Genomic DNA, 22324 nt, shown 5'->3' with positions numbered 1-22324 from the left:
GATAATGTCTGGTTCAAATTAGTGCAAGAGGCACACTCCAGCTTCAAAAATTCCCTTTCGGGTTAATTTTGCCAGCTCCTCCCCTTACTTCAAGGTCAGCTACTTTGGAAAAAAGGGTATATTTTCAGTTTTTCAGAAGCCACCTGGACCTAGAGGATATAACATCAAAAGGTATTTTTCCTGGTGCCTGATTATCAAGTGTCGGCCATGCAACTTTCCACATTCTCTTTGCCATCAACAGAAAACTGCACAAAGCTACCTTGTGCTAAAATCTCAAGTTTCTCCTCTTTTTCCACAAGAGACACTAGCTGCAAGCATTTTCCCAGGGTTCCAGCCAAAACTTTTATTCTGCTTACTGGTGACTCCTTTTCGGAGCCTATCCTCTACTTCTACACACTGTCATAGTGCAGCTATTGTTCTGAGAGATGATTTCATGCCAACACACCAAAAGAGACTCGTACGATGTAGACCCTGTGCTTCAAAGCCAGACAGATAAGGTTTCCTTTCTGATCAACACTTATCTAGTGAAAATGGTAACACAAGTCTTACAATGGCATCCTAAAACTTAACTTAAATATATAGCTTTCTAATTCCCTGAAGCTTTTATATGAGATAAAGCAGTTCATGTTACAGTCACAGCACAAAAAACAGATACAAAGCCCAGACTTTTACCACAACTTTTAAAGGATCACCATGTACTTTGCAAATAGAAAATATTTTTTTTAAACCTGAACGATCTCCAAGGCATTCATTCTTCAGATTCAACCATGATTCACCAAGATGAGCCAGAAATTTCCCTTCTACCTGAATGTGATACTGCACTTGGCTGTTCCCAGAGCCTTCCAAGAATTATCTACAGGGAAACATGACATCACTTTAAATGCATAGTTGGTGTTCCTCTGTGCACACTTAACACAAACCTTCTCTTTAGGCCTTCCAGTTTCATGACAAATCACGAGCTGGTAGGACCTGTGTTTATCAAGTTAGCCTCAAAAATACTCACATATTTTACAACTGGAGGGTTGTATCTTGAGACAGGACTGTTCCTACAACTGCACTGACTGTTCTGGGTTGCAATAGGACTCATACATGCCCACAGAAGTCCTATGAGGACAGAAGTGCATAAAAGCCAACTATACCTGCTTGGATTATTTTACACAATATTCCTTTAAGGATCCTTCCTTTTTTCAAATGCTCACTACTTGTGAACATTCAGCATGTTATGCTCAAAGCATTGTTGTCTTGTGGGTCACATCAGACATACCACTTGGACTCTGAGTCATCCTACTTCCATGACCCTGAATTGATTTATTGATTACCAAGATGAAGTAAAATTTATTGCAGTTCCTAGTCAAATTTATTATGGATCCTTTCTTACTGTGCAGTTCCCCTTATTACAGAGAAATTAATTAATTTCTCCTTTCATCACTATAAAAATTATGTACATTTATTTATAAATGTACCTAACTGCCTTACACAGTTTTTACACCTTACAGTTTGATCAAAAGAGGAAAATGAAATTTTTAGATTTTTAAACTTAAAAAAATTAGATGCCTACTTCAAATCTGCCACGAGACATTTAAGATGTCAGAGAGCTACAAATGAATACTATGGTGTGATAATAATGGGCATAGTGGGTATTAAAAGAATCATCTCAGTTTGACTTTTCATACTAATTACAGAAGCTAGTGAAGATATTATTGAAATAAAGCAGATTTAAAAGAGCATAGTGATAGTGATAGCTTCCACAGCCTTTATGACAGACAAATTTTGATCTAGTAACCTTCACAAGCTAAATTTCAGCCAAAAAATTCAGACAACCAGAATACCAAGGAACAGATGATGTCCACACAGCAGGACAGATGTTACGGGGTGGCCTGCCCAGCCCTTTCTCCTACCACATGTCATTTCAAAACTTTTCATGTATGGACTCCTAATTCATTACGACTTATTTCCAAAAAGTGATCATAAGCATGAAAAATATTATATTCCAGTTGAAATGTGCATAATAAGCCAAAAAATTTGTGTTGGACACAGCCTTTAATTGTCTTTATCCAGGGAGGTGAAGACAGAAGGTCTGCTATGCTAATCAGGAAAGTATTAACAATTAAAGTAGTTTATCATCTATTAGCAAGGGAAATAAGTCACTAGAACTGTATCCTGATAGAATAAAACAAAGGTTTCCTTGCTAAGGGCATTTCAGCCCTGCTTTTTTCCTGTTGGAAGAGTTCCAAATCTTGTGATTCAACAGCTCCAGTGCTTCTCTCTCTCTTAGGCTGGTGCTAACTTTAAAGCACACAGTCCAGTGCGGTGTGAGAGGAAGAGAAATGAGAAGACAGAAGAAGAGGAAACTGCCTGAGAATGATTAATAATAAAGAACTGGTATTAAAACAAGATAAATTCATTACATCATTCATATCACAGGAGACAGATTGAAAGCCATAGAAACCAACATTTCAGGCAAGGACAATGATATTTTCTTGCCCGTATAATTTGTATGTAGGCAGCAAATGCAGGACAGAATTGCAGGGAGCTGAAGAGATGATCTTATATTTCAGCCAGCTACATGCTTGATCTGAGATTTGAATACTGTCCTGGCTTGTGCCACTGTCCTCAGTGGTGTTACTAGTCCAGTCACTGATACCAAGCTTTTGATAGCTGATTAGTAGTCACACGTTGCTCATTTGCTATGAGTGCCTGGCATCCCAGCACACGGAAGAGAGTCATAGCTGTGCCTCTATAATGCTACAGAATGCTAAGTACATGGCAAAGAATACAAGGTTTTAAGAGTCTCAAATTAGCATACAGTCTTGAATCAATTTCTCTGTACCACAGTCCTGCTACTTAGAGTGAAGGCATGAAATAAGATTCATGTTTGCAAAGAACTTTTTTGCGAAGATACTTTAGTGATGAGCACCACTAAAGTCTGAGAAAGTAATTGTGTCCTTGGAATTTGGTTTGAACTACACACAAAGAACATGGCATAGGACTGCATGTTGAACAGTAAGCAGAAAATGAAACACTGAATAGCTGTTCATTGAGAGCTGCGCTATTCATTCTGCGGACTAAAGAGATACTCAGAAGAAACACAGCAGTGACCATGTATTTAATATGCATGCCCATGAAGGAGAACTGAGCTTGCAGAGACAACACTATTGTATTATTTTAGCAGGCCTGACCTTGCAAATTTCATCACGTTCTCCAAGACTGAAGACAGAAACATATTACTCAGATAATTCTTATTTCACTTGCATTTAGCAGTTTTCAGGGAAATCAGGCTCTGAGATGCTAGGTACTGTATGAGTAAAGTAAAAACCTATCTATCTTTTCCCAGGGAGAACACATCACACCTCTTCATAATTTAACATTTTAAAGTTTGTACATGCAATTCAGTCTAACAAATGCTGCAAGTAGAGGCCAGGAGAAGAAGTGCCAAAAGAGTGAACAGTCAGACAAAGTAAATGTTGAGGTGAAAAACAGTAAAGAAAAAAATTTAAAAGTCCAAATGAGGAAGGTTTGTTGTGCTGTCCTCAAGTCAAAGAGTTTGTCTGGGCTTTAGCGAAGGCTAAAACTACCGCATTAGCCCACACATATGTATACAGGAAACTATCCTTTGCACTAGTGTTCACTTGTCTTTTCCAATCTCTGCTGCTCATGAGGGTGTGAAGCTGGATTTTCTGGTACTGTATACACAAAAGCTCTATTGGTGTAGGAAGTAAGGTATTCTTGGAGGAATAAACAAAGCCTTCCTCAGCTCTCTGCAATATTATATCAACTGACCTCTATGGTATAGGAAGCCATCATAATAGATTCTTAAAAAATCATAAGTGTACTTAAAAAAATGCAAATAATTTTGTTTCCCATTTCGGTTATATAATGTACTTTTGCTACTCTAGCGTAAAGCCACAACAAAACACAGCAAACTGGCTAATGCCAAGTTACTCTTAGCATGCTAAAATTCTAAGGTAAAATTATAAGTCTCCTGTAAAAATTCAGGTGTATAATCTTAATGTAACAACTACCAAGAAACCAGAAGGATTCACTCTATCTAAAGTTAAAAAACTCACCCTAAAATCAGAGTGCTAGAGAACAAAACTAGTAAACATCTGGACTCAATAAAGAAATGAGACACCAACAGTGGAAATACACAAAACACGGTCTTTCAAGACACAAACTTACAAAATCTCCCCAACCAGGGACTAAATAAAGAGATCATCTTGAGCTACAGTCTTGAATCCAGTCTTGGCCACTTTCAAAAGCTGTCAAACTCCAAGCAATATTAGTAACAGAAGTATTACATAGGAATCTCTATAGGTTACTTCATAAAAATGAAAATGGAAGCGAGTTGGTGGGCTTTTGGGCACCAATTGTCTTTGGCTTTGTAGGGCAGGGCTGGCAGTTTTTACTTTAATTGCACAAACAACAAAGGCCCAGAAAGCCATATTCCACTCCCACTTCCAACAAGCTTAGCTGAATCATCTGCTTGGTCTGCAATTTGGCCCTAAACCAATCCTTGGGGTAGCCTAGCAGAAGACAGTAGAAACAGAAGGATTGGGATTTAAATTATTTGGTCTTTGAGGGAAAGATGGACACATAAATTGATTCTCCTATGTAAGAAAAAATTATTTCTCAAAACTTAGCTAGTAAATCTTTCTGCTGATGACATTAAAGTAAGCAAGTCAGTTTTTATAGTTTTGAGTTTTAAGAAGATGAACCTTTTGATTACAGACATATTATCAAGGAATTTTATCCTTTCATAATACTAATTTAATATTATTCTGTGCTTCCAGAGACAGAATTCTGTTGTGCCAGATCATACGCATGAAATCACCTGCTTTGCCAAATATTTTCCAAATATAAATTGGGCTGGTATTTGAAATAAGTAGTTAGTTAAGTCTGAAAATACAACACACATCAGCTGAACAGGGTGTTGGAAATTTATCTCCTGTCAAAAGGGACATCAGTTCTTTTGCCCTTAATTATTTAAGACTTTGTTCTTTTTAATAATGAAAACCTCCTTCCTTTTTGTCCTTCCATGCCCATGGTTAGCCCACAAGAGTACTGCCCATCAGAAGCATATCAAATTCATTCAATGCACTCTGGTAGCAGGAGAAATAAAATGAGCCAAGGGGAAAGGTAAAAATTGAGATAAAAATTAAGAGGTTATCATGATTCTCTCTAGAACTACACCAAATTACTTACACTCAATGTGTGAGTAGGTGGCACTAAAGCTGAAATCAAATGCAGATCATGAGAGACTAATACATATGCTTAACAGTCTCTTCATTATGCACGAGATCCAATGACAGTGAGAAACATATTAGTAAAGAAACAGATGTTTCAAGAGCACACACCCCAATCAGAGTTCTTCCTTTTACCTGCTTAGCTGCAGTAAAACAGCCTGCATAGGGGAACAAAGCTTCTCCATCCAGCCTGGACCAGTGCCAGGATAAACTATGCTACAGATCCAAAATATAACTGATTTTAATTACAGGAGGAACACTTACACATTAGCTTAAAACTGGAGCTCCCAAAGCATAAGACACAAGTGACATACATACAGGTGACTGCCAAGCAGCAGAGAAGTGAGAGAAATGGCCATTCAAGCACCAAGTGTGCCCAACACACAAAGCACTCTCCTCTAGTTATACCCAGCCCAGCTGTGCTGGCAAGAACTGCTGTTGCCACCTACATGAAGGAGGAAGACATTGGTTTGAAAGGACACCGCCTGTACGGTGTCCGGCAGAAGGTCGTAGCACCAGTGGCAGCATCACCACCATTACAATAACTCTCTTCCCGGGATCATGTTACCCGTGGGGCCATATCTGGAAATTACAATAATCATCTTCAGGGAGTGAACAATGCAAACAAACGCTGAGAGTGATCTTCTTGTTGCTTATAGACTTCACTCAGTGTTCAAGAAACAGTTGTATACAGAGCCTCAAGCACATACATCATATCTGTGGTACCTCAAGAAGAAGTAAAGCTTAGCAAAGTCTGGTTCTTAAGGTTTTGGCTTGAAAATATTGTGGAGGAGGGGAAAAGGTAGAAAAAATGCGGGTATTTATAGTAAATCTTTACTCTTTGTCTACAAGGCAATTAAGCTGGAACTCCAAATATGAAGGATATGGGGCAAATTAAAATTTTTAAGCACTGTAGAATTACTGATTTAATGGGTCTGCCAAATGATAGCACACTCCCAGCAAAGAGTTCTGGCTGCAGAAAGCTCTTAATCCCAGTGAATAATTAACTGGGAATAATGTCAGCAAAACAGCTGTGAGGATAAAATGCTGTTCAAGTTGACTAGAGGAACAACTGCCTAGAGCTGTTCAGACTAACCTCAAAGCAAAAGAAGGTGCTGACACCACAGTTTAACTAATATCTGCCTCTAGCTTCTACCTTAAAAACGGGAGTTATGCAGGAGAAAGACAGAATTAGAGAGGAAAAGAAGCAACTATTCTCTTCAGAAACGCAGCAGGGTAACTAGAATGAATTTGAGAGTCAAGTCCAAGTGTCTTCCAAAGAGATGATCTGGTAAATTGATACCTGTCTATATTAATGCTTCTTAACTTTCTACTGAGGTAGAAAAGGAATACTAAATGCTAGCACAGAACTGTTGAAGAAACAACTTCACAGAAACAACTTCACAGAAACAATGTACCAGAGAAGCTCTATTAAGCTTTGCTGAGCAACACACTCTAGTCAGAACTGCTATCAAATATTTCCAGTAGAAAGAGCTGTATCTTCCCTGCAACATGATCAGGCCTGAAATCCCCACTCCAACCAGGACTTCCTAGAGGAAAAAGAGATTTTCACAGTGGATTAGAGATGCCTGATCTAGCTTATATTCTCTGAAGTGCCTGTTACAGGGTGTGTTCTCTTCAAGCTCTTTATCCACACTCTGTTCCTCTGCATCTCTTTCCTTCTCTCAACTAAATTTAACTTGTTTTTCCTGTGCAACTTTAGGAGAAAAACCTTGAAGCTATATGCACCAGGATATGAAGACACCAGGAGCATGGATGACCAATCACATAAAAATTATTCAAGTGAGCTTGCAATAATCATTATCTTACATAAAGATATTTAAAGCCCTTAAGGCATATAGGATGCAGACAGCTGGCAGCATCCATGTGACAGATGACTCAAGTGAGTGCCTTTTGCTACCCATACTGCTGTGCAATAACAGATGGATTACTGGACAGTCACTTACAGACAAAAAAATCCCCAACCTTGGCCACACAAACAGCAGGTAAAATGGTCCAAAGCCCTTCAGTAAAAAATCATATTTGAAGTCAGAGAGGTTGTTGATGAGCAAGAAAGAGGCATTTTGCTTTATTAACAAAAACAAAGTTGTAATTCTCCTACTTCTATTAGTCCAAATATTCTGTCACTGCACTGGGAGTGAAAGAGCTATAGTTACTACACTCTAGAAATTTCCAAACATGCTCTTTCCCTCCAACAGCCTCATTAGACTTCTGGCAGGAAGAAATCATAGCTCTGAGGAGTAGGACAAGCTCAGTTCAGGACGAGCTCAGTTGTTTACAAAATACTTTCATGGCAACCCATAAATGTAATTGGTTGTGGAGGAACTGTCAAACAGCAGCTCTTTTTGTCTCATGCCACTGTCCTAAGGAAATCTGCCATGATACACCTCTGGACAACAAAGGACACGAGTGAGCACATTTGGAGTGACCTTCTCCCTCTACCAGCAGAGCAGCTTTCTACACTGTAAGAAGAGCCATTTTTCCAATTTGCTTTTTGTTGAAGAAATGAAAGCTTATCCTCAACAGAGCACTAGCAAGAGTTTTGGACATGTGAAGGCATCTCAACTTTGTCAACTCTATCACATCTGCTTCACCAACCACTTGCAGCTTGCATGCTGTTGCAGTTCTGTGTCTAAAGCAGTTCTAGAGACTGTTCTGAGGCTAAAGCACTCTCTTTTCTCCACCAAACAGAAAAAGAGGAGCTTATGTTTTGCTCTTTCACTTTTTTTGTGTATGAGATGCCCAACTTTTCCTTCTCAATCCTAAAAGAAAACTTCAACCTGGTTGATGCTGCGTGCACTGGAAAATGTTCACTGCCCATAGCTAACACTGACAGCCCTTTCTCCAACAACAGTTTTTCCAATAGCACCTATTTCCTGGCTATACTGGAGCACAGTTTCCCATGGGAAACTGTCATTTTGATGCTTCATATTGGAGCTCCTCATCCTGTGCAAAGGCTGCCATCACTGCTACTTCTAGAAATCTGCTCCTTCTAGTCACATAGCCCTGGTACTACAAGCATAGAATGATGGGATATTCTTCTTTCCCAACACAGAGATCCCCCCTTATGCTCTTCCTTCTCTTGGGAGATACCAAGAGACAGGAAAAAGGCAAAGAACAAAAGCTTTCAACACAGTTTGAGATTGCACCACTTCCAAGAAGTCTGCATTGGCTTTGATCTATTGATTTCAAGGCCCTTAATGTGGGAAGCTGAAATGCGAGTTTTCTCCAGACAATTTTAAAACAAAAAGAAAAAAAAGAAAAGAAAAAAACCCCAAACCCCAAACCCAAAAAAAACTCCAAAAACAATCAAACAACCAAAAAAAAAAAATTAAAATATGCACTCAAGAGTCTTGGTCGAAATCCGAAAATAAAAAGTAAAGAATCAAAGCTATTATTCAGCAGTGCAACATCAGAGACACTAGTGAACTACAACGAATGGAAATTAACGGATAAAATCTCACGAGCACTAGGAGATGAGTTATTTATTATATCGTACTGGAACGTCACCTCAGAGCTACCCCTGTGAATTTTCATTAAGTTATCCCACAGCTATCTCTAACAGTTTTGCTTACTTTCTCCCCTGAAGCTACTAACAAGAAGCAAAATGAAGGAAAGGAATGAAGTAACAAAGCATTTATTCCTGAGCTGCCTTTTTAAATAAAAATAAGGATCCTTTTCTGTTTAGGACATTCCAAGAAGGTTCTCCCATCAACTGCAGTGCATCTTTCATATGTGAGGCTGCAATAAATTCAGTTTGATGTTCATCTTTGAAGAGCACCCATAGCAAATGAACACCTGCAAATCTAACTGAGGACTGCTTCCCAGGAGAAAATAATCACTGAAAGATAAGCAAGGGAGAAGAAATTTGCAGCTTCACCAGCTTTATTTTTAACACCCTCTGCTCCCTTTAAGCTGATCTCCTCACAGGACATATCTCACCCTCAGCTGTGCTGTGCCAATCTAAGAGGCTCTGGATACCAGAAACTGCAATGCAACAGCTGCCTATGTTGAAGCCACCATACAACAGGCACCACCTCCACTTTCAGCAGTGGTCATGTGCCTGGGCCATCCCAAGAGAACAGTGTAGCACTGCCTATAGCCCACACCACCAGTGGGAAATAGCACCTGCCCTGACAGAAAGTGCCCATCAGCCCAGCACCCTCAGCAGAGAATCAATGTGGGCAGAGTGGCACTGATCTGAGGGAAGGAGAAAACAAGGCCCCAGCAAGACTGAAGATCTGCATGTTCATAATTAAAATGTTTAGAGGGTACTTTTGTTTCTCTTTAGAGGAGGCAAGCTGTTTCTAATAAAGGATCATTTGAGTCGCCTAAACTTTGTTGATTTACTGGTTTTTTCCATGTTATTCCAAAACTGAAGGCCCTCTTGTTGAAGTAAAAACTGGTTTTGGGAGGGGTAGGATGTTAGGCTAAGCTTTTATACAATTTCTTTGAACTCAGGCAAGACACACCTTTATGACTCGCTGATTATGACATCTCCTATTCCTTGCCAGTATAATCTTTTCTGGAAAACAGTTTATTTTGTTCACTATCTTTAATTAATCCAAACACCAGCAGAAGCCAAGACATCGTACATGCATGCTCCCAAATCAGGACCTTTCTTTTTCCAAACTACAACTTTAAAAAACAACTGATCAGAATCAGGAAAAGGACAACCAGAAAAAAAAAACCACTTACATAGTTGTCGTCTTTTTCTTTTTTCCTGTTAAGATTACATAGTTACATTTATGCTTCTGGACTGAAAAAAATTCCAGAATTGCTTTTGTTGCAACAATGTATGTGAATTAGCCCACTGAAATGAATCACAACAATCGCACAGAAACAAAGCCAAGGGATTCAGTGCTGAACGCACTGGAGCACTGGGCATCCCTGCCCACGCCAGTCTGACAGAGACAAGGCAGTCACTTCTGCCTCTTCTCATTCCTCCATCCCTTTTCCCAAACCCAGTCAGAAAATGCTCACCGACAAATAGCAGACCTTCACCATAGCTCCTTTTTAAACTGGAAATTCAGTTTGGAAAATACAAGAAAAATTGTCATCAAAGGCATGCAGTTAATATTTAAATCAAAGAATTCAAAAAAAAAAAAAAAAAAAAGAACTGGGGGGAAAAGACTTCAGTGTTTTTCCTTAGGTACTGAAACTTCCCTTCTCTGACAGCAGACTTAAGAAAAATCTCTTATTTCAGAATTTTCTAGATTAATAAAGTAGACATTCTGATGAAAGCTTTTCAGTGTTTGTTGGAAGTGGAGTTGGAAGGCAGTGTCCAATAGACCCATATCAGATATAAAACATGCGCCACTGGTATTCAAGAAATTAAATCATTATGAGTTCCATAATCTCCTCAAATATTTATAGGCAGATGAAGACTAAAGTGATAGGTTTGGATTTGGGACCTCTAAACTCCACTGGAGTCAAAATCTCCACTGTGATATGACAGCATAACATAACCCTGTGCATTTAATGGAAAAAGGTGCTTGAAAAGCACGACAAAGAAATTTTTAACCTCAGCCCCCTGTTCTCTGTAGTCATGCAAGCATTCTGCTCCCAAGTGAAATCAGTTATTTATGGGCATTAGTCTCTGCTTACACAAAAGTAAGGCAGTGTTTCTCAAGTCAGAGCAACAGTTACAACTCTCTGTGCCAGTCTGTGACCTGATCTTGAACCACAAACTTCATTTGAGTTTCTTGGTCTTCTGGTTTTGGTGGAAAGGTCATTTGGAGCTTTTTTCTGCCACTCTGGAAATGCAAAGTTCCAGAACTAGAAGACCACACTTTTCTTCATCTTCAGTTCACAAATTCTCCTTCCAAGAGTCCCATCCCATGTAAGGGAATTCACATGATACAGTGCTATGGGGCATTATAAATACTCTATGTTAAAGCCCTCCACCTGCACGTTTTGCTGAATGTATCAGAGCTAAAATAAATTTGGGGAACCCTTGTGTATTAATCTTTTTACAGATTTCAATTCCTCGATGTTGGTGAGAAAAACCTGAATCACAGCAATGTATTGTCTGAGGAATAGCAGGCAGGTAACAGTTTGTCTTTTAAATGATACTGCAATCCAGCCAGGAACTTCAGTGCTCACAACTGCAACACTGTATGGAAATCTACCAACACCTATGGGAAAGAAAACAATAGGGAATGTATTTACAGTATCAGGATGAGAAATCCTGGGGTTTGTATGTTACATAGAGTATGTGCAGCCACTGGCCATATAGTTTGCAGATAACCAGAGGGCTGGGGTTCCTCTGAAGACTGTGGAAAGGTCAGATGGAGGTAGGGAGAATTCAGATGCTGGAACAGCATAAAGAAAAGACATCCTTTCATGTTCTTCCTGAAACTCACTGTGGGATCACACATCACAGAAATCCCTGTCATATTTCCATCACAGACCAGGGATTGTGAAGGAAGGAGCAATTAATGAAGAGCATTTCTCTCTTACCTTACTCATCCATCCGTTTAAAGTAGAATTAAAAAACTGCTTCCCCTGCCTCCACCATATTTCACCTTAGCCTGTGAAGTGCTCTGTGAATCACTGACGATGATACCAGAGCCAAGAAGCCACAGCAGTATTATTTTTCAGAATCTTAGCTTGTCAAAGTTGATTTCAACATGAAGCTGTCTTTGATACTAGGCATGAGCCCTCAGAACAGCAAAAACCAGCAAAATAGGGTTTCTCTTAAAATAGGCAAATGAAGCAGATTTTCTTCTTTCCTCACCAATTGAGAATTCACTACATTATTTTAAGTCAATTTTAATATCAGATGCAAGCTCTATTACTAAACTCTGTTGTTAAGCTAGACACTTTGCTAAGGTAAGGACTGCTAGCAATAATCATTATATACACATACAATTAAAAAAACCCAAACTAGTTAACAGTAGCAAGTTTTATTAGAACTGTGCAGTGACTATCCAGGTAAAGGATTCTTATGAACAACTAATACCACGAACAAAAAGCTTCTTATGGACTTAGCATCTAAATTCTCAATAATTAAGCCTGGATGTCATCTTCTCAAGATCTAAAAAGGAAGGGAAATAATTTAAATTCCTTATGGGTCAATTATAGCAGTGCACAGTGAATTAAATAGCAACAAAAAAAAATTCACCAAGCCAAGGAAATCAGCCATATTTACAGATTTCTAAAATAAAACAGGTTTAGCAAAAATAGTTAGACTGGAAGCCAAACACATTTTACACTGCCTTGAGGAGTTTCTACAAAGGAAACTCAGCAGCATACCCTGAAGATGCCTGCCATAAGCCGTAGGAGTTTTGCTTTTGTATAGAGAAGGATCTTGCTTATATAAACAGGCTCTTCAGCACTACAATAATACAAGCAACCAATAAAGCGTCATTAAAAATAAAATTAAGTGATGTTCACTCACTCACTGTCAAGCAGTCATAGATGCACAGAATAACCAAGTTGGCAGGGACCTCAGAAGGCTCCTCCTCCAACCTCCTGGTCCATGCAAGGGCAGCTCTTGGGTCTGACCAGGCCATTCCCAGCTTTGTCCAGACAGGAATGAAACATTCCAGGGATGGTGTTCTCCTAGCCTCTCTGGGCAACCTGTACCAGTGTTCAGCTGGCCTTGTAGTGAAGAAATTTTTCCTTATGCCAAGCCATAACCTTTCCTATTTTAGTTTATGACAACTATCTCACTCTATGGCCATATACCTCTGTGAAGTGCCTTGCTCTGTCTTCTCAAAAACCTGCCCACAGGTATACTGGGGGGCTGCTGCCATGTGCCCAAAAATCTGCCTCTCCTGAAGAAGCCCAGCTGCATCACCCGCTCTCTCACAGCAAGTCCTCCAGCCCCATCCAGCCTGGGGACTCTCTGCTCAGTTCCCTCCAGCTTACCAATGTCCCTCCCATGCTCTGGGCCCCAAAACTGAATGCAGTATTCCAGGTGTGACATAGCAAGTGCCAAGCAGAAGCAAGCAACCACTTCCATCACTACCTGCTCCAGAAAATCACTAAGGGGTAACCTCTCCTGCTGCCGGGACACCGCGGCCTGTTGTCCCACAGGTTCCCATGGTCCTTTCCAGCAGAGCTGCTGCCCCAGCAGTCACTCCCCACCCTGTCCCAGGTACAGAGAGTACATTTATGCTGTTTCTAAAATAAAGGCATAATAGGCATGGATTTCTTCATTTTAAGCTGGGGCATGTTACTGTTCCTCACATTCTGACAAGGCTGTTTCAAGGACACAGGCCCAAGACAGCAATTAACATAGCTGGGAGAAGTTTCAGTGATCAATTTTGATGTCATGGTACTAGTGCCATGGTAGCTGTTGCACTCATTGTCATCTAAGGGACTGAGCGAGGCAAGAGAAGACAGTACTTTCTTCTTTAAATGATATCCTGGAAGGGGAAGAAGGGAAAGCTTAGATCTTCACAGTCTGCATGCCAAAATGTTCATAGCTTCCCCCATGCAGCTGCCCTTTTAAGTGAAATTTTCACCCCTATAAATGGTTTTTTCCAAAACATCATTAAAAAAATGTTCTTGTTAGGAAATTTGCAGAGAACCAATGCACAGAAGTTTACATCCATGGACGAAAAGCTTCTAGGCTGGTAGATTTTCCAAACAAAAGATAATGCAGTTTTTATAACCTGTCATTAAACACCACTTCCCAGATCAGCCAACACATTTCAGAAGCTAGAAAACAATTCTGCTGTATCAACCTACTATTTATTCTCCAGATTCCACCTTCCTTTCTAGAGGACCAATGCTTGCCTTAAAAAAAAATAATTAAAAAATGTAGTTGACACTAGCAGAACAAACGTAATGAGGTTATATACCTGCACTAACTGACCTTCACCATCAATTGCATAGTGGCATCACAGACTGGTCTTAAGGGCAGATATTTCTCCTATTTTAAAATTTTGGTACTGAAAGTAGAAATTAACTCAGTTTTAAGACAATTAAGAACTCAGTCCTGCATTTCCTGACATTATCCCTTTATCAATAGTATTGTTGTTCTGATTATTCTTACTCCAGAGCCAAGCGCTACTTGGTTTAAACGGATCTCATGGTAAGGGAACTGGGTTCATGTATACAGGACAGAAGGTTGGCTAGTAGGCAACTGGGAGCAGAAAAAATTTCCCTGACCTCCTCCCAAACAGGGTCAGGGAGTATGGGAGACCTCTTCCACCCCCTTTAAATCTATTTAGTTTTTCATTCCACTCAAATGACTAACTTAGCCAGAATGAAGAGCATCCCATCTGTCCTGCCTGCAGCCCCTAAACACTGCCCAGGAGGAGATGTAGAGATAGCAGTGAAGAATTCCTGTCCAAGTCCAGTCACTATAAGCACAGTAAAGTTATTTTGCATTCACATCCATCTAGGACCAGGCACCATCCACACACATTTTGACTCTTCATGGTGGCCTTACAGACACTGCAGGAAGGATTCACATGGCCTATATTTCATCTTGTCCACAAAGCAGGCAACTTGTCTAATCCTTCTGTATAGTTTTCTTCTAGTCTGACAATACACTGGTTCACTTTAATAAATTCATTCCCAATACATTATGTAAAGTATACAGGTAAGACACTTTTCCAGCAGTAGAAGAAGAACAAAATAAGAAAAGAAAGGCTAAATGCTGAGAAATTTTAACTGCAGACACTGGTTGGAGACTCATTCAACAGCTTTTCTACAATACTTGGTTAATAAAACCATGCAGTCTTTAGAGGTTGGTGCAACATTCTACACTTAAATAGTTGTATTTAAATACACTCATAAGGCAGTCAAAACTGAATTATCTGGAAATGCTTGTTGGATATTTGTTGGATTTGATCCATTCCTATCCAAATAACAGCAAGACTGCAGTGGCTCCCAAACGTCCCAATCTGGCTAGAGGCACCACTGTTCTAAGTACTGTATTAATGTTCAAAGGAACTGGAGCCCCTATTCAAGGATCTTAAAATCAGCTTCACAGCAAAGGAAGAGTAGTTGTCTACATATATTTGAAAAAAAGAAATACTCCTGCGGGACACAGGTCACTCACGTATTCAGCGAATCAGTTAACTTACCCAATACTTTTCATCAAAAGAGCTTTATCACTGATGTTCCTCAAATGTCATACCACATTCTGAAGGTCATATAAACAAACTTGTGCATTACTCAAGTTCCAGGCCCCCACTGCAAATACTCCAGCAAGTTCTTCACCACTTAAGAAAGATTTTGTCAATGAACTACCTTCAACTGCCTTTAAGTTACATTTTTGCAGTGGGAGCCTCAGCTCTCCAGCACTTTACCCGCACCAAAGATAGACACTCTATAAAAACCTTGTTTCCAGACTCGTGGCACAAGACAAGTCACATGACATTTATTTGCCTGAGTCAATTTCCTCGATTTATGCCCCTCTTACTCTTCCATAGAGAAGGCGGAGCAGAAGTGGTGTGCATATTCTGCTGTATGATTTGACACATCCAGAAACACTAAGGAATGCACATGGCTCCATGGTTTCTCCTAGAAGCAGCAGCACTGTTACCAACTTAAAACTGCCACCTTCAATACGGAAATCTAACACAGGTAAGTGTTCTGCTAGAGGGAAAAAAGAAGATAACCCACAAACACCCAACAAGCCTCTCCTGCTGGTAAATTTCTCCTTAGCAAGAGAATTCTCAAAGGGAATATATACAGGAAAAAAGGAGCATACTTATTAGAAGTTGATGGGGTTTAGCCTACACAAATCTAGAGGGAACAGCAAAGTCAAATGCTGGTCATACGGGACAGAAAAACATGACCTGTTTATTATTACCATACAACTATAAAGGACACTTTCTTATCAGCTGGCAAAGTTTCTAAGGAATATAAGTCTTTGGAAAAGCCATCTCTAATTGAACCAAGTCTCGGCAATGAGGAGAAAGCGTATTAATGAGGCAAGGCTAGGAGGTGCGATGAGGAGATAACAATACCCTTAGGAATTACACTGGCATTAAATGAGACTTTATTACTGTATTACTCTCCTATGAATCTTTATGGCAAGAGTAACTCTGTTTATACAGATGTTCTTTCTACCATCAGTTATTCTAGTTTAAACATACATAAGAGGAACCCTTAACATTTTAAGATGACAGGCCATTATATTAAATTAGATTTGTTATTTTTCCGTAACCTTCTAGGCTTTACAAGGCTGATATATTCTTTCAGTGAAACTGAGATGCTTTAATTGAAATGAGATACCACACCTTTAATAATGCAGACTGATGTAGGGTTTTTCATTCAGTGCCTTTATTTTAATTCCTCTGTGTGCCACTAACATGGTGCATTTTATCACTAAGAGGGCATTCTTCATTTAAGTAGCACATGCCAAGCTAAACTAAAATGATAGGACTGGTTTACTGTTACACAGTGCGATGCACAGTTGATATTTATGCAAAATTAAGCAAGCCCAAATGCTGGTTTCCTATCCGAAGTAGACTCACGATCAAAGCTGAAAGACCACAGAATTCCAAAATCCCATCTTCTGCAACACACAAAGGAGACCAAATCTATCACTACTTAAAATACTCTCTTGCAAAACATAGATTGTTAAATACATAAACAGCCTTGGCAGTAAGAGAGCTCTGGCCTTTTTTCCTGCTCAGGCACTTCTCAGTGCTACTGGGTCAGAGCTCCAGGGAGAGAAAAGATTATTACAAGGATCCACCCAAACTTCACTGCAACTTAGACTACCCTACCCTCTAGCAGCCAGAGGAAAAAGAAGGCTTCTGGCACCCAGAAGACAAGCTCTGGTGAAAGGTCACAAACCCAAGGAGCAAACACAAGACCCCTAAGACCTCTGGATCAGAGGAAGGGAAGTACCTTGATCCTTGCAGATCTAAACATTCATAACTTCATGTTTTGTCTCTCCATCTGTAAAAAGAGGACAGCCTCCCTTTCCAGCTCCACCAGAGGAGAATTGCACTACAGACCGCAGGGTGGATTCCTGTCAGCCCTACACAATGGTGACAGGACTCATGTAAGGATTTAAACCAGATGAGAATTCAACAAGCAAGTCACACAACTTAATTGTCAAAAATAAAAATGCACAGCAAGCTCAGAGTTTTCAATCTGTCCATTTCTACTTGAATTTCCTTGTATGGCATTATTTTACAGCTTAAGACAGGTTTTAAGCTGTCTCACCCTGTTAACATCCTCACTAGCTTGTCTTCTTCCTACCATGGGTCCACCAGCACTGCTTGCAACCATAATGATTTATTTTCATTTGAGAGAGATATCATTTTAAATGATCAGAAGGGAGTTGGAAGACACAACACACTGGACATTTGTTAACATCTCTAGGCCAAAGAATAAATTGGTGAGAGACAAGTACAGAGCCAGTTGAAGCAGATGGATCTAGTAGCCAGACACAACGTGACCCCCATTTCTGCTTTCACCCAGATCAACAGGGCTTGGTACACTGAATGATGATACCTGTATCATTCCTCAATTTTTTATTTCTTTTTATGACTGACAATGCTTTTCAATAATTTTGCACTAACATGTCAAGCATAATTCACTCAGTCCAAATCATCCAGATTTAGAACAGTGAATACTGATCAGATTTTCCGAAGAGATAATAACCCTCATGCTCCAGAGCTTAAGCCAAACAGGGATTAAAAGGAAATATAATATGTTAGGCAAATTAAGCCACATTTGCTTCACTGGCAGCTTCTTCCTCCTTTCTCATCATAAGAGCATCAACTCTGGGCATTGCTGGAAAGGCAGATGCTTCCCTCTTACACCACAGCCATGGTAATGCTCCAGGCTCCTGACAGGCAAGGTAATAGTGGCAACATTAACAGCACATTACAGCTTTGTCATCCATGTATCAAGCAAGTTTAAAAAGGGGAGGAAGCACAAGAAGTTATAGACAACTTCCTTTGTACACATGGATCCCTTGTGCCTGCATGGAGAACACAAGAAGTTAAGCAGCCCTTCTGCTCTGTTCACCAGGTCCTGGGTAGCACAAGATACAGGCATGAGACTTCATGTCACAGTGAACTGTGGACTAAACTACCCAAGAGAGAAATGTCTGCCTGACCCAAAAGTTTCTGCTCTATACAGGAAGATTTATAGTCCTTTAATTATAATCATGCCTGAAGTGACCGGTCACAGCTTCATTACTCACACAGAACCGCTTCACCGTTGAGTTCTTGGCTTCATTAGCAGTCAGCAGAACTCATGGTCACAAAACATTTTTATACCATACATACGATGGAGTCACATGTGTCTCCCTTGATCCACTATCATAAAGAAGACTATACAGAAGATGTGGTATTCATCTTCCTGAGACAAATGGTGTTTATGTGCACTGCACTTTTCCTCTTCCAGGCTGCATACTCACCTTTCCTTGGCACAAAAGCCCTTCTTTTCACATTCCTTGTTGTTCCTTTGCCTCCAGTCCTACACCAGCCAGATCACTGTGTCCGGGCCAATTCCCTGAAGTCTGACACAGCATTACCTTTCTGGCTGATATTGGAGTAAGCCATCACAGTCTGAAAACCACAAAGCTTCAGGAAATCTTAAAATCACAATCATTTTAGCAACCACTTGCCTAACCACTGTCAGGAACCAGAATCCACCGAAGCTTTCTAAAAGCTGCAGATTAAATTCAAAGCCTGCAACTGAAGGGAGCTGCTATGCTGGTATCTGGGTTTATGCCACCTTCATGTGTGTTCTGTACTGGTAATCAGACTGAGAGCTATTTAAAGTGTCTCTATTGTCACATGCCAAAATATTTAACTATTAAATTTCACCCACCACCTGCCCGTCTTTGCGTTTTACGGCAGGAGCAAACAGCAAGCACATCTATTTTTCCGCCCTGCCTGAAGAGCGAGACCAAATCTCTCTCTTTGGCTCGTCTGAGGGACGGGAGCAGGGCCGCAGGGCTGTCCGCGGCCCCGCAGCGGTGTCGGCCCGCCCTCCGCGCACTGCGGAGCGGTACCTGCGCGGCCGCCGCCGCCACCCGCGGGCGCGGGGAGCCGGCGGGACGTAGGGCCGGGTGCTTCCCGGCAGGACTGGGGGCCCCTCCGCCCCCGGGAGCACCCTGGGGGTCGGGGAAGCGCCCACTCCGCACCTCCGCGCACCTGCCCGGCTCCTGTTTACAGCCGCCCGTTCATCCCAACGCCGGGGGCGGGGAGGGGAAATGCGATTAACAGATTAAGTTTGGAAGAGACGGGAGGGGGGCAGGGGCCCATCCAAAGGCGCGCATCGTGCGCGGGGGCTTAAACGCGTCGGTGAGCCCCGGCTGCTTTCCCCGCAGCGAGGAAAACTGGAGAGAGCTGTAGGGAGGCCGGGAAGGAGCTCGGCGCGGGATAAAATGCCTACAGTCCCCGCGACCCGGGTTGGGGGGGATGGAAGGACACCAGGTCGTCTCGCGGGGTGTCCCCGATGGGGACAGGCGCCGTCATCCCTGCCATCCCGCGGGCTTACCTCGATCCACTTCTGAGCCTCGGTGAAGGCCAGCTCAGGCTGGGGGGGCTCGGGAGGAGGCTGAACCTCTCCCAGCTCCAGCTCAGGACTGGCCATCTGCAGGGCCCCGGCGCGCCGCGGCTGCGGCGTGGGAGAAGCCAAGCACCGAGCCGCCGGCCCGGGGTGAGCCGCGGCCGCAGCGGGGGGACGCCGGAGGCCGCTGCCTGCCTCTCCCTGCCTCTCCTTGCCTCTCCCTGCCTCGCAGCCGCCGGGGCGGGAGCCGGGGGCGGCGGCGCTCCGCAGCCCGACTGGCTGCCGCTCGCCTGCGGTAACCTCTCTCCGCCGGTGCCCCGTCCGCCCGCCCGCCCTGCCGGCTCGGTCCTCCCTCGCCTGCCGCCCCGCCCGCCCCGCCGGCGGAGCGGAGCTGTGCTGCGCTGCCCTGAGCTGCCAGCTAAAAATAAAACACACGGGCGAAGCCGCTTTGCCTTCAGCCCATGCAAATACCCGCGCCGCCGCCTCCCTGCTGCGAGCATCGCATCGCGGGCGGCGCTGCGGACCGGGGGGGCGGGGGGGCAGGCGGGGAGTCGGGAACCCCGGGTGGGGGATAGGGACCGTGATGGCAAGGCATTCCCTGCTTGGAGAGGAGGCTCCTGGGGCGGGGGTACCCGGTGGCAAGTCTCCCACCCGCAGTCCTGGAGGGCACCGAGCCGCACGCGTCGAATCGCTGTTTGCGGCTGCTGCCTTAAACACCTCATTAATCGGTGTTGCTGCACGGAGCACCCAAGAATCTCCAGTCCCCGCGGTGAGAAAGGCCGCTGTTCCTCGGCCGACCCTCAACCACCTGCTCGGGGGCCGGGGGCTTCTGCCCCAGGAGTGAAGCACGGCAGGTTCCTCTCACGGCACTGCGGACATCAACCTGGGCTTCCAAAAACGTTTAAGGGTCGGCACAGAGCAGAACGGCGTTAGTTTTCCTTCAAAAGTGGAGCAGGCATCAAGGTGTGCTTAAAAAAATATACCATGGGTGAATTCCCTCTTATTTTTCTCTGTATGCAGAGGAAAAAATCCAACTCTGTCCTGCAGAGACTTACGAGCCTAACTTATATGGTGTGAATAGTCCTAGCTCAAACAGATGCTATAGTTAACCATAGAAGTTTCTAGAAACTGAAGGAATTTTTTTTCACCAGGCCTTTTAAAAGCCAAATCCTAAAAATCTCCACTCGTAAGTGTTGGAAAGATGAGCCAAAGTTACTTGTTTATATTTATGCAAGCATAGAAAGGTGTCTGTGTGCTGGAAATGCAGGTGTGCGAACATTAATCTCTTACTACTAAGGTCTTTTTGAAAGGGGTCGTAACTGGCTGCTTTTTCAGTTGTCAACAAATTTTGATGAGAAGCAAACTGTAGGATCTACTTTTCAACATGCCCTTAATTTAAACCTGAATTCACCTCAGTTGGGATTTTGAATTTTGTTTATTGTTATAGTCAAGAAAAAAATACCAACTCTTCAAATATGCACGAAAGTGCATATATTTATTTCTCTATTTCCCAGGGATCTATATCCTAGGATTTTGTCTTTATTGTTCTCTGTCTTTTGTTTTGGCCTTTGTTTATTGTTTCAAATTTGCGGGAGTAACAAAGGGCCTAAAAACAGGTTTAAAGGAATTTTTCTGAGAACTGCAACAAGACAAAATCTAGATGAATTGTAGTCTAATCTCAAACATTTAAAGATAAATAAGTGTAGTTTGAAATACTTATGATAACACAAGCTATTTTCTGATTCTTGTAATATTTAAATAACTTTGATGTTTATCAGACAACAATTACATTTATTCTCCTGGGGCGGTGGAAGACTAACAATTTAAAATAATCATCCTACCTAATTTTTTATTACTGTGCAAAATCAAATGTATGATTTTGCTGTCTGGTGATCTCAACATCGTCTCTCGGAGAACTAGAAGAGCTGGATTGGGCTGGGGTAAGCATCATATTGCACAAAGTAGCTGTTCAAAACAAAGACCACCACCCCAGACCTTGTCTTAAAGTGAAAGATGGACATTCATTTCACATTTATGCAGTCATTTTTCATAGATCACTAAAGAAAGTGTGTTCTTATGAACACTCCTATTCACACACTTATATTCAAGCATACACGACTTTTTAAATTTATTAAATCCTCACAGAGACACATGGATATAGAGTTAGCGCAGTCTTTAAAGAGCCCTGTCATGCATTTAGGAGTTCAAAAGACACCCTGAATGGCAGCAGGAATCTGGCCACTTGTTTCCTAATCCTAATCCTGAACCAGCTTCCCATTTGGTCAAGTACAAGGCAGCATCCCTACCTCCCTGTTCCCATGGAAACACACTTCTAGCATCAGCCCAGCTTGCTTTTTTTTTTAAACCACCATCTGCCTGGGGAGTTTCAGGGCTTGCTCTAAGTCCCTTGAATAGCAGTCATAGGTTTTTCAATGGTTTTACTTTCCCTGTTACAACCACCCTGGCAACTGGTACAGGAGACAAAATATGAAAACAAGCATGTTAGAAACTCCAGAAAGGTTTTGCCAAGGTCGGTCTGTTGCTCCCGACCAGAAACATTACTAGAAACTTAGTGATGGAATTTGTAGCAGCAACAAAATAGGAGATTTTTT

General features: G+C 41.9%; 1 protein-coding gene across 2 annotated transcripts in view; it reads right to left on the bottom strand.

Annotated features, from left to right (window-relative positions):
- LIMCH1 (LIM and calponin homology domains 1) overlaps positions 1-19978 on the bottom strand; it is a 180758-nt gene extending 160780 nt beyond the window's left edge. The window contains exon 1 of one of the 2 annotated variants that reach the window (XM_027642662.1): positions 19701-19978. In XM_027642662.1, the coding sequence (XP_027498463.1) occupies positions 19701-19796 (96 nt within the window). In that variant the 5' untranslated portion in view covers positions 19797-19978. The remainder of the gene's footprint in view (positions 1-19700) is intronic. The other variant, XM_027642664.1, reaches the window with a different exon arrangement.
- Positions 19979-22324: the final 2346 nt, after the last annotated feature.

The sequence above is a fragment of the Corapipo altera genome, unplaced genomic scaffold, assembly GCF_003945725.1.
Source record: "Corapipo altera isolate COAL_440 unplaced genomic scaffold, ASM394572v1 22, whole genome shotgun sequence".
Classification (NCBI taxonomy): domain Eukaryota; kingdom Metazoa; phylum Chordata; class Aves; order Passeriformes; family Pipridae; genus Corapipo; species Corapipo altera.
The sequence above is the reverse complement of the archived record's forward strand: the minus strand, read 5'-3'. Positions and strand labels throughout refer to the sequence as shown.